At 40.9% G+C, this 12,682-nt stretch overlaps 1 protein-coding gene across 5 annotated transcripts in view; it reads left to right on the top strand.

Annotated features, from left to right (window-relative positions):
* The window catches only part of NR3C2 (nuclear receptor subfamily 3 group C member 2), a 189,919-nt gene that overhangs the window by 165,682 nt on the left and 11,555 nt on the right, over nt 1-12,682 (top strand). For all 5 annotated transcript variants that reach the window (XM_085058213.1, XM_085058215.1, XM_085058214.1 and 2 more), the window contains 2 exons: nt 8,615-8,745; nt 12,289-12,446. In XM_085058213.1, the coding sequence (XP_084914339.1) occupies nt 8,615-8,745; nt 12,289-12,446 (289 nt within the window). The remainder of the gene's footprint in view (nt 1-8,614; nt 8,746-12,288; nt 12,447-12,682) is intronic.

Genomic DNA, 12,682 nt, shown 5'->3' with positions numbered 1-12,682 from the left:
ATCTGGCAGTCTCCAAATCCCTCATTTTTAATTATTATTGCCACCACAAGAGTTGGTAGGAGTTGTCAATGTTCATTCTTTGCGGATAAATTGTGTGTGCGATCCCTGGTCTTGTTAAAAGGTCTGCAAGTGCTCCTTGGTGATCCTCCCTGCGTGGTTTTTGCTTGCATGTCTTATTTTGGTGAGGAATATTGCATTCATGCAAACTGTCAATGCAGTGGGAATTTAATATCTTCATCAGTAAATTTTGTATATACATTGTTACTACTATTTACTTTTTCATAAAAAAGTGTAACTCAGTTCCCATCCAGAGAAGTACATAAAGGGATTCTGTTACATATCCACCCCACAGCAGTGCAGACAGAGGAAGAAATTTTGGAAAATTGCTGTCATACCTGTACATAATAGATGTCATATGCTTCATCTAGATTTTCCAAGCCTTTATTTTTGGCTTTATTTCATTGTAAGCAGGTCATTGGTTGGGCAAAGCAATAGATTTGGTTTCTTCACATAAATTTCTAAAGGCTCTGCCTTTCAATGCCTCTGTCTCTAAAGACTTCTTAAATTTCTAAATTATTTTCGTTCTAGCTGGGAAGCTATAAAGGAAGACTGGAGATATGGTAGTTTTAAGGAGATCTATAAGAATGTGGGAGTGTCTGACACTGTCCCGCTACCAGAGTTTGTCACGTTTCAAATTGACCAGTTGCAAAGAAAGCTTAACATCGGGACAAGGGGCTTCTTCATTTGCCCATTCTAGCAATGATTTAGCTACTGTCTGAAAGTGAGATTGTATTCAGACAGATGTGCTCAACAACTCTTCTGTGTCTTCCTCTGTGAATTTGCCTGTTACTTCTTTGAATACATTTATAACCTTGATATCTAAAATGTTCTGTGGCAGTCACTTCTGCAATTTAATTATGTATATTTGTTTGTTGGAGATGTTTCTAAAGCAGGTGGCTGATAATTTAATGGAGTGCCACTTCATTCCTGTGTTTGCAGTAATAGTGGATATAATCCTTCTCATCCCATGCATGCCATTTATCACTTAGATCTACATCAAGTTGTTTCTTCTGTGAGCTGAAGAGTCAGTGAGTCAATTTGACCTCCCCTTTTATATCAGTTGTCTGCTATCCCTGGCCATCCTCAGCTCCTCCCTTCATGCATTGTATTAATTTTGGGAGGAGATAGATTGACACACTGCGTTCAGAGCACAGCAGATGCAGTAGCAAAATTACCATTTCTGTCATGCTCTCGACTCTTCTCTCACATCTTTGCTTCTTTTGACAAACACTGAGCAAGCATTTTCAAAAGGCAGAAGCCCAGAAACCTGTCCCAGGTTATACCTAGGACTCTTTGTTGTGTGATGTTTGCTAATCCAGTTATTTTGTGTGTATGGTGGGAGATGATTATGCTATCTGCATTGTCCAATTAGTCATTTTCACCTTCCATTTTGTCAGCCAGCCACACAGACCTGCAGCATTTTTCAGCAGTCTTTCAGAGGCAGCTCTTGATGTCATTGTCTGGAGTCATCAGTGAGCTCTGTCACCTCCAGGGGTCTGATTTTTCCTAACATGATGTATGACCAGAGTTCTCAGCCCAGGCCCCAGCATGGAGCTCTGTGAGACTTCCCTGGTAACCTCTATTCCTTGTGAGAGATGTCCATTTGTTATTACCCTTGGTCTCCTATTTTTAAGCTGCTAATAATCCACGAAGAGACGACCTCCTTATCCCTAAGCTCTCTTTAAGAGCTTTCAGGAGATCTTTTTAATAGCTTTAAAATCCAGCCTTGCCATGATTGCATCCTCCCATACCTCCTGATGCAAGGCAGTGTGCAGGTCCTAGACCAGTAATTACCCACGCTGGCAGGCTGACAGAATTTATTAGAGCCCATACACAAGCTGCATGCCCCACTTTCCTTTGTGTGGAAACCAGGGCAGGGGAGAGGAGGAGGAGAGGGTTGGTGTTTGCTTAGGTCTCACCCCATATGGCTGTGGGATGCAGCTAGACCTGGCATGTGCAAAGCATTTCCGTCGTGCAGACATCGCCTGGATGCAGCAGAACATCCTCGTGCTGTCATCAGAGTGCCCTTACAGATTCGTGAGATGTGACCTCTCTCTGCCAAAGTTCTGCTGACTTTCTTCCCTTACAGCATGTTTATTTATCAATTCATGCTCCTCTTTCAATGGTTTTGCTCGATGTAGAAGGGAAGCTTACTAGCCTCTGGTCTCTGGAGTGCTCCCTTCCCACTCGCAGACCCGTTTTAAGAAATCAGTCACGTTTGTCGCCTTCCACGACTTTTATAAGGGCAATTTAAGCAATAAGCTGCACAGCACAGTTAGTAATTCAGCAGTTCTGTATTTAAGTTGCTTTACAGCTCGTGGAATGATGCCATCTGGTCTTGGTGATTTATTACTATTCATTTTACTATATATTTTTTTTTTGTTTCTAAACCCTCTTCTACTTACACTTGAATATGAAACTACTTCTCACACTTGCTTACTGAAAAGGGAGAGTGGTGCAGAGCTTTACTGGGCTCCTCTACAGAGAGCACTGATGCAAAGATCTTACTTAACTTTTCTGATCTTTCTCAAATGCTTCTTTTTCATCTTGATCCATCAATTGGCCCAGTGGATGTTCTGGCAGGTTTCCAGCTTTATGATGTGTTCAAAAGGATCTGACTGTTAGTTTTTATGACTTTAGTATGAAGACTTGCCGGATGACTTTACATTTAGCATAGACCATAATTATGCTCGCCTGGTATTGTCTCAGCATGACTTTGGGACATCCATAAGAATTTTGGGAGGGTTTATTCTTACTTCTCTCAAGGTCTTAGAATAGGGGTTTGTTCCTTGCAAGTGTCTGAATGTGGTGCTGCTTTAATCTTCCTGCACATCAATGAGCTGTTTGCTGGCATCTCCAAATGCTTTTCACATGCACTGTTCTTTCTTTTGCTACTTCCCCTGTAGAGTTAAATGTGATCGAAAGAAAAATCAGGAAGTCGTTTTTCTAAACTGGCAGGAGAGGAAGACGTGCCTCAGTTGACTTCCAGAAAATGCCAGGCTTTGCGTGACAGCGTGAGCAAAGTCTTAATTTTTGAGGCATTGTTGGCATAAAAGGAGAATTGCTGCTGCATGTGGAATATAGCAGTAATTTTGTTGATGAACCACTGCAAGTGACAATGAGCCCTGGCAGAATGGATGTATAAAACAATACCTAATGGGCACCTTTACCACATTGCTCTCAATACCTTTCTCTGATGAACTTTGAAATGGGGTATTTATCTTCATGTGTACATTATCATCACTTATTATTGAATGTGTTATTGAAAAAGCATTTTGGTAAAGGCATAATTATGTATTTTCTCATTTAAACTGTGATTTGTCTCTTTTGAAATGCAAATGCAAACCAAAAGAGAGTATTTGGTATCAGCATTCTGCTAAGTGCATAATTAACTGTTAATACCAGCATATACTTGGGGTTTTCTGCTATTGATGTGCTTGGGATTTTAGGGTTACATAACTGGGTGATTATTAAATTGGATTTTATCACAAGTTCTCTGTTAGTGATTGAGAGCTGAAACTCTCCTTTGGCAATCATTATCCATGGGCTGTTGCCAATTCTGTTGTTGATAGGCATATAACAGGAGGACACTTGGCTGAAACTTTTAAAGCAGCTCTAAATTTCTTAGTATCACTTGTATGGGATGGTATTCACTAGGGTCACCATGAGGATTTTCCTGTGAGAAAACTAAATTTCAGACTTGACTTCTGCAAGTTTAAAATTGCCAAGTTGAGTTTAAAAATTGCCAACTGCCTGGGTGGCTAAAGGCCACAAAAACCAGCTTAATGTCTGTAGGTCTGTTTTAATGTGAAATTATCTTCCTTGACTGATTATCAGTGTTCAGCACTGGTGGTCCTGAGTCCAGTCCCCTTTTTGTCCTGGGTTTGGCAGTGCCCAAATTGGCCACTGGTGCAAGGTATTTTTGCCTTCCTGCAAGGAGATCACTCAAGCTTTTCTTTAAGAGTTGAAGGCAAAGTGTTGAAGGGAGTATGTTTTGTCTCTTTCTGCTGAGGCTTGCAGAGTAAACTGAGATTAGAAAATGCTGAATAAAAAACAAGTACTGAATGAAAAGTCATAATTGAATTTTGCCTGAATCATGCCTGTGTTTTGGCTTGGATTTTGATCAGTATGTTAACTCAACAAGGCTGCTCCAGTGCAGGTGACTTTGATGGCATTTTTTATGGCTTCAGGATGGGACACAGGTTTCCTGGTGCAGAGGGATGCCCAGTGTTTCCGGTGCTGCCACACACAGCAGTGCAGGCTCTACCCCTGTGCACAGAAGAACTGGTTCCATTTTGTTCTAGGTGGTGTTGTTCTGTCACCACTGTTGGAGCTATTGCAGTAGAACAGTCACGAGACAGTTAATTGCTTTGACAATAATATGTTTATTTTTTTCTTTCCCCAAGAACCTCAAAACTTTTTCAAGTCGAGAAAGCCCTTCTAAGGCAGGTAAGATAATTCAGGCCAAGGGCTGTTCTGATTAGATGGTTTGAGCTACTGAACACGGGATTCTGTAATTCCATGTCCTGGTCTTTTTCCCACTTCATCCAGAGCATCTCTGCCTTGCCCTCAAGGTGTCTGGTGATGTTTTTCTCCTCTCTCTGTCAAGTTCAAACTGACTTCTTTTGGCATGAGAGAAAGCGTGCCTTGTTTTATAGGCTTCCAAACAGGTTTTGACTTTCAGGCCTTTGGCAGGGTTTCTTGTTGGGCTGCATTTGTTTGATTGGTTGTTTGTTTTGCTTTTGTTACGGTGTAAAGTGTTTTCTGAAGGTCCCTGAAATCAATTTAATTGGTGGGCAACCTTCAGATGGATACGGGTTTTAGTCTAGCATGGGAAGAGCTCTTGGTTATAAAATTGGAAATGGTTCTTACAGTGGTAAAAAGTGTGAAATCAGAAAACACAAAAGCTATCTTTGACATCAGAGTTTTGCTACAAATCTTTTTTGGTCTTTTCATAAGTCTCTTCTGAGCTGTAGAGGCCAAGGGGCTAAGTCAGGTACATTTTTGTTCCTCTGAGATGCTGTGAAAGGGGATGCCATGGTCCATTTTTCCTTGGGATTATCAGCAAGCCACTTAAGTCCTGATGAAACCTCAACACACCCACCACAGCTTTCCCTTCCTTCACTTCCCTGTCTAATTTAGGAAGATGCCTTGTGCTGCAGCTTTGAATAGTACCCATGAGAAAGTAAATAAAACGTGGTATCAGGTTTGGGTTGGGGCTGAGTTTCGCCTGTCAGTGAATATTTCTTGCTGCGTGGGTTCCTTTTTTGGTTACGGTCAGTTGAGTTGCAGTTTCCATCCTCAGCGAGGAGATTTGTGATACTAGGCTTTATGATGACTTCAGAAATGATGAGTTATTTATTCATAACAAGCTTTTTCTGTTCAGCATGCCTGTAGTTTCACAGGTTTTGGTGTGGCTGCTTGGTTTCTGTGGAGATCACATAAGGGTATTAGGAGATACGTGACTGGTTTGGTATTTTGTCTTAAATGGTTTCCTCAAACTATCCCTGCTCTCCCGGGGTGACTGGTCAAATCCTACATATTTGTTGGCTCATCCCTTGGTGTTGTGGGTCATCAGTTCTGTCTGCTGCACTTCATGTTGAGAGACCCAACAGCAGGAGCAAAACCTCTCTTCCCACTGAGGCAGTGGCTGTGCCAGGCTTTCCCAGCACAAGTGGGAAAAGGAGGTGTCTCCTCCAAAAGCAAAGGAGGAAAATCCAGTGGCAGTTCATTTCCAATGGGGATGTGATGAGCAAGTCAGTGAGCAGGGAGGCTGTGCAGGAGCAGATGGGAGTTGCTCAGGGCAGTGGGAATGGCCGGACGCCCTGCTGTCCACAGGGCTGCGGGAAAGGTCAGACAGAATGTGAGCTGGGCATTACAGTAAGCCTGTAAGGAGACACTCGGGGAACTTAAGATGGATTAACTTAAGGTGTAAAGTTTAAAGCGTATTATTATGAAGGAGGATTAAGCTAAACTGAGCTAATGACACCACTTGTGAATGCGTATCCAAATAGCGGATTCAGGGCTTTGGCTCCACGCCTTTTGTTACTTAAATGTACTTACCTTCTTAAATGCCCCCATAAAGATACATATTCCAGATCTTCATATCCTGTCTTTCCCGTGTTGAGAGGTTCAGATGCTGTATCAGAGGTAGGGCTGGGTTTAGTTGGTTGTGATTTGCCTCTTTTTTTTTTATCCCTCTTTTTTTTTTCTTTTCCTTTTTTTTTTAAACATTACAGTTTGTTTTAATTTTTCGTTGTGATAGTAAAGGCATTTGTGGCAACTTGATCGTAATTATTCTTAGCTGGTATGTTTGGCAAGGAGAAAAAATAACTTCATTCATGTTATGTTGACATGCCTTAATTTCTCTTGCTTCTTCTTTTTTAACATATTGGCATTCTTTTATTATTGTTCTCAAAGTGTTGGGATATCTGTGATGTCAGCATCTGAATTTTTCAAAATCTCTGTACCCTCTTATTCTACACAGTGTGGGTTGAAAACCAAATACAAAGTTGAATACTGTAAACTCCCACAAAACGCTTCTTTCATTGAACAGAGTCATAAATTATTAGCATAATTTTTAGTTGGTAATATTTTGTAAATAAGTAATAAATCAACTTAATTGATTTTTCAGGTGGGGAACTGATTTGAAATTACAAGGTTGCTGTATATTAAGCAAACCACTTAGTAACTCATTCTGTGTATAATTTTATCTCTCTTCAAACAATGCCATCAGGTTTTCCTTGAGGGTGAGCTAGAGATCAATACTTGTAAGTAGATAACAGAATGAATATTTAAAAGACAGAAAGAAAAAACTAACCAAAAGAACCTGCAATAACTGAAATTCTTCTATTTAGGCAATCATTTATAAGCAAAAGTACAAAGGAAAACAAAAGGCAGAGAAATTTGGATGTCATGAAAAGTGCAATGCAACATAAAAAATCATGCTTTTGAGTCAGAATATTTTTATATTAGCTCACACAGAGAGTGTTTTGCCACCAAAAAAAAAAAAAGGGCATAAGAAACCTTATAAGAGACAAAACATTGTAATGTTTTATTTTATTTGCTGTGTGATGAAAAATATGTCACCACTTCTCTCTGTAGAGGTCAAACACAGACAGGGGTGGTGGCAGTGGCTTTATATTCTGAGGCTGGAGAAAGTAACCTGAGTGTCCTGCAAAAGTAATGATGGATGTAAGAGACTGCTCTTACTTTGAGTGCTGCTGTCTCTGGCAGCCTGAGATATGCTTTAACATGTAGTTTCTAAAATACAAATGTCCATTATTAATCATTTGCCTTGTGACTTCAGTGTGTATCCCTCAGAGCCTCCTGGGAGTGGTCCATGATGCATAATAAAAACAAATTCATATGGCATTGCTCCTACTATTAAATTAAATTTGAAAAAAAAAGAAGCTGGAAGTTCTTGGTCTCAAGAAGAGGGTGGAGCAGGGGAAAAGTGCAGAGCCCATCTAACAATGGGGAGTCCACTTTATTAGTATTAAGGAGGAAAATAAAATTGCTCTGGCTGTAGTGAAATAAAACACCAGGAAGATTATGTCAGTCTTTGTTTGCTCACAGTATGATTCTTCTCTTTCACCAGCCAATTTGTATATTTGAAAAAGCAGTTGCTTGGTTAAAATAATGAGCTGAACTTCATCCAATTCCCTCCAATTCTCCAATTATGAAAAGAAATGTTAGAAGAAATATAGACAATTGGTTTTGAGCAACTAAAAAAAAGAAGAGTAATGGTCACTGAACAGTTATGGGACCTTGTGTACATATCTGCATATGCACACATGTATATCACAGTTTCTGCTGTTGTTGGCAGTTCTTGATGACTGTTTGCTGTAGCTGTTGTGGTTTGGGATGGCAGCTTCAGAAATTTAGCAAAATTCTAACTAATTCTGCCTGGAACTTGGGCAGGATAGGTTAGCCTAGAATTACCGCAGAGAAGAGAGAGAGAAGGTCTGAAGTTAAATTTAGGCAAGTACATTTAAAGGGGAAAAAAAGTACCTGGAAACAAGTCATGTATCCTAATTATTGTCTGATTTAACAGGCAGAAGTCTGTGTAAATGAATGAATTCCTTGTTTTATATACTCCTCTATCCCAGATTATTTTAGATTACTATTTTGGGGAAAAAACACATGCTTTTTGAATATTTCAGTGTTTGAACAAGAGATGTCAACTGACTGGGGAGTGCCTCATCTAGAGCATGCATTCAGTGTGTGTAGATTCCCCTGGTGCACCAGCCTCGACCCCTTTAGCAGACACATCTCCATCAGCCATGGCTGAGCTGAGCAAACACTGACAACTCAAATACATTTTCAATCGGTTTTGCCACCTCATTAACACCGCCAGCATCTAAAACTGGAATTCCGTTTGCTGCTGTTCCTTTTCCATCGTCTGCCGGGTAGTGCAGTGAGCTCAGCCATCTGCCACAGATGTGTGGGAGCAGAGTGATGCCCAGGTGATCATGGGCTGTCCCCTTGCTCCTTGTGATCAGTATGTCAGTCCCACATTGATCCCGTGGCTGTTGTTCCCCTCTCCTTGCAGGGAGCGGATGCGCCAGTCGGCGATGTTCGAGCTGTGCCAGGGCATGCACCAGATCAGCCTGCAGTTCGTCCGCCTGCAGCTCAGCTTTGAGGAGTACACTATCATGAAAGTGCTGCTGCTCCTGAGCACAGGTAAGTTGGGTCTGTGGTTACGTAGGAATGCTTGGAAATACTCAAATTCACAAAGAGACGCGGGGATTTTGACCCGTGTGACTGCAGAGCCAAACTGTTTCCAGCAGGCCTGCAGGAACGAGCCTGGGTTTATGCCCTTGGGGTTTATCTGAAGTTAGCACGGGAAGTGGCTTTGCAATTGGAGTGTGTCGTGCATTGGAGAGGCCAGGCATGGGACTTTGGCCCCCCTTTCCATAGGGGAACCACTCCAGCAGAGTGCCACAGCTGTGGGGATTGAGGGAAAATCCCTGCTTGACATTCAAAGCCACCAGAGCTTGGCTGACTTAACATGACCTTCAGGATCAAAAGATGTGCATTGCCTGTACTGCAGAGCAGGTGATTTTGTAATGCCAAGTGACTTGAGAATGGAAAGCCCTTTTACAGGCTTCTGAAAGTTTAATAAATGACAGTGTGTGCTTCATTTTTCTCTTGAGCATCATGCTTTGAGTTTTAAGATACAAAATTACATCTTGGTACTTGTTGCTGCACTGTGTAGTAATTAGCAGATCTCTTGATTCTACTGAAAATATTGAAAACCTTCTGTCCCAGTGCAATTGTATAAATACACAGGCAGTTTGTACATTACTTTTGCATCAATAACAACCTGTAAACAAACTTTTTTTGTGGAATCCTCCTCATTTTTGTGGGGAGCAGTTTGTTGACATCATGACGAGCCAGCTCTGTGGTTAAAGTACCTGTCTTGGAAGGGGGACCTGAGGCTGCAGGGGATTGGGATCCTCTAACAGAAACCTCCTGGGGCTGTAAGTTTTTTGGGCTCAATGTCTCCCTTCCTCCTTCTGATTGAAGCTGTTCCAGCTTTCTGGGATGGAGACAGACACTGCTTTTTGAGGAGCCCTTTGTGTCTTGGCCTGCAGAGTCTGACCCCTGGGTCCCACTCCAGCAAGGGCTGGAGATGGTCAGCCAGTGAAACTGGAATCGTGGGAGATGATGGCTCCAGGGCTGTCCTGAGGGGAAAATGGGGTTTTTTTTAAATTGTCACTCCTGGTGTTTCCAGAAGCAACTTGATGTGGATGTGCTCAGGGAGGGTTTGGCTCCCAAAATGTTCTTGAAAGAGTGTCTGGGTTGGAGATCTGCCTCTGCAGCATTTTAATCAGCCCTAAAGGGGAAGAATCTTTAGAAAAAGAATCTGAAGGCATTCTAAAAATGCAGCAAAATGTCTTTAAGCCAGGTATTTATTATTCTACCCTCTTGAGAGTGTAAACTAATGAGGTATTGCTACAATCTGTTAGGTGAGATCAGTCTGGCCAATTAACTTCAATGAGCTGGGTCCCTTTGAAACACACACCATGGTCACTAAAAATTGCTAAAAATAATTTGTTTTGGGAGAATCAGGATATTTACATTAGAGAGAGAAAAAGGAGAGCGAAATGAAAAGGAAGGTGGTGATAAAACCAAGAAAGTGCCAAGTGAAGGGCAGCAAACCTGGTTTTAAGTGATTGCACCTTGGTACAGTCTTCTGACAGAAAACTCCAGGTTTGCTTTCATTTAAATTCTTTTATTGAATCATGTGATAAGCAGAGTACAAGTTATTCTGAAACTTTCATGACGACCACATCAAGGAAGTTTCACTCCATTTACATGTGGAAGAAACCACACATTACAACTCAGTTGTTTTCTTGCTTTCCACAGACCATAGATTTTGGGAGCTTGCCAACAGTATTGCTGCATTTAATAAGTAAAATCAGAAACACTGGGCAAACCTCCAGAATTTCATGTTTTGCTTGAGTTCTCTTTATTTGTGGTCTTTCTTTCTTCCTTAATAATCTGGCTGGGGTGATAGTATAATAATTTTCAGACAGAACAGTAAAATACATAGTAGTAGACAAAGAAAGAGTGACTCTAACAGTCTGTAAGCAGCATGTAGGAATACAGACCTGGGAATATTGAAGGAAGTGTAAAGCCTGTGCATTTTGTGTGTGAGGGCCACAGCATGCTCTGTGGCTTTACTTATCTTGATTGGTGCCTCTGTGTTCATCCACCTTGAACTGAATTTGTAGATTTGTTCCAGTTTCCTTTATCTGTCAGCTGACTGAGAGAGTTTGCATCTAGAATTTGAAAATTAAATTAACATATATTATTTATATTATGATTTTGTAATATATAATATTTACCAAGCAGCAGGCAGGTTGGTGTGTCACCTCCTAAGCTTTTTCTAAAGATTCTTCCTTGTGCCCTCCTTCCAGCACTTGGTGGCTCAAGTCATTGCTGCTCTTGTGGTGGTACAGCTCCTCCCTGTTTTCCATTGCTAAATTGCTCTGGTAGATAGTGATGCTTTTTTAAATATCTTCTACTCTGGGGCCATTTGGGGCAGTTGTTATATGCTTCTGGTGTGATTTCAGTGGGATAGAGGGCAGTTGAGAGGATTTAGAAGAGAAGGTAATGGATGAACAAGACAGTTTCTGTCAAGATGTTAAGTCAGGGTAAGCTAAACTGGAAGATCACCTATTTTATCTTTCTCTTTTTGGTAGGTAACTTCCCATTTAGCTTACTACTCACTCCTGTACAGACCAGTATTTTATTTTCCTTCTGTGGACTGTGGTTATGAGATACAGAGAAAAAACCCATTTGATTGTTAAGCAGTGTTCAACCAATTCAGATATTAAGCCTCAGAATATTTTGGGTAATGTTATTAATAACCTCTTTGGAGTTTTCACAGGGATCTGATCTAATAAGCCATTCCTGTTTGGGGTAGAACCTCCAGGAGTGCAAAGGTATTTGCACTCTGTAAAGAAACAGTATTTGCTTCTGTAATCAGCTTTGCTGATATCAGTCACAGTCAAAACTACCAGAAAACTCTACGTTTAGCCCATTTATGAAATGATGATTCCATGATCATGATTCCATCTCCCTCTGGCAGATGGAAACTTTACTAGGACGCTGGTAATGCTTGCAGCTGTCTGTCATGGTCAAGCACTGGGTCAGGATGCCAGTTTGGAAAACACTCTTCTGTTCAATGCAGAATAATGGCTCTGTTTGTTCTAGATGCTATGCAGATGCTTGCTAACATTCAAAGAAATTTTAGGCCTTACTTGATGGCATAAAAATGTGTCACTCGGTCTAGCATTTCTGCAGATAGCAGCTGTGATTCTGTACCTTCTCCTCCTCTGCCAAATGTGGGGAATCATTCAAGAATGATAAATCACGTTTTCAGCTTCTAACAAAATACCCTTGATCCATCTGCCTGGTTTTTATGTGGTTGGATTGTATTGAAAACAGTTTGGACATGAGGTTAGCATGTGTCATATTTCTGAGATGTTATCTTGTCCTCTGCCGCAGCTTCTGCAATCACACATCTGGAGAGGATGCCTGAATCACTTGACAATCTGTGTGATGTTGTTGATCCCTGTGGTTGAGTCCAAATTATGGACTTTGCTTAAAGGTTTAATCCCTTCATCCATTAACTGGTGTAACTGTTTAAGTGTGCACATCAAAAGAATAAGCAATGCAGTTAATACTAATTCAAGACTGTCTTTTCAATGACAGTTCCCAAGGATGGTCTCAAAAGCCAAGCTGCATTTGAAGAAATGAGGGCAAATTACATTAAAGAACTAAAGAAGATGGTAACTAAATGTCCAAGTAACTCTGGGCAAAGCTGGCAGAGATTCTACCAACTGACTAAACTTCTTGACTCCATGCATGATGTAAGTATAACTCCTCAGGGAGTGCAGAAAAGTTAAGCGAAAAATCTCTCCTCTAATGTAAACAAATAAATAATCTTTAATTGTGTTAACTGACAGGGAGACAAAAAAAAAAAATTAAAGGGACATCTGAGAGAAGTTGTTAGATGAATTTAAGGCGAGTAAAATAAGAAAGCAGAAGTCATTAAGGTGAATGGAGCAGGGTTAGTGTGCCACACATCCAACATGTTTGATGTGCT

Source organism: Lichenostomus cassidix, chromosome 4 (genome assembly GCF_008360975.1).
Source record: "Lichenostomus cassidix isolate B80296 chromosome 4, HeHo_3.0, whole genome shotgun sequence".
Taxonomy (NCBI): Eukaryota; Metazoa; Chordata; class Aves; order Passeriformes; family Meliphagidae; genus Lichenostomus; species Lichenostomus cassidix.
Note: the sequence above shows the minus strand (reverse complement) of the source record. Positions and strands in the feature narration are given on the sequence as shown.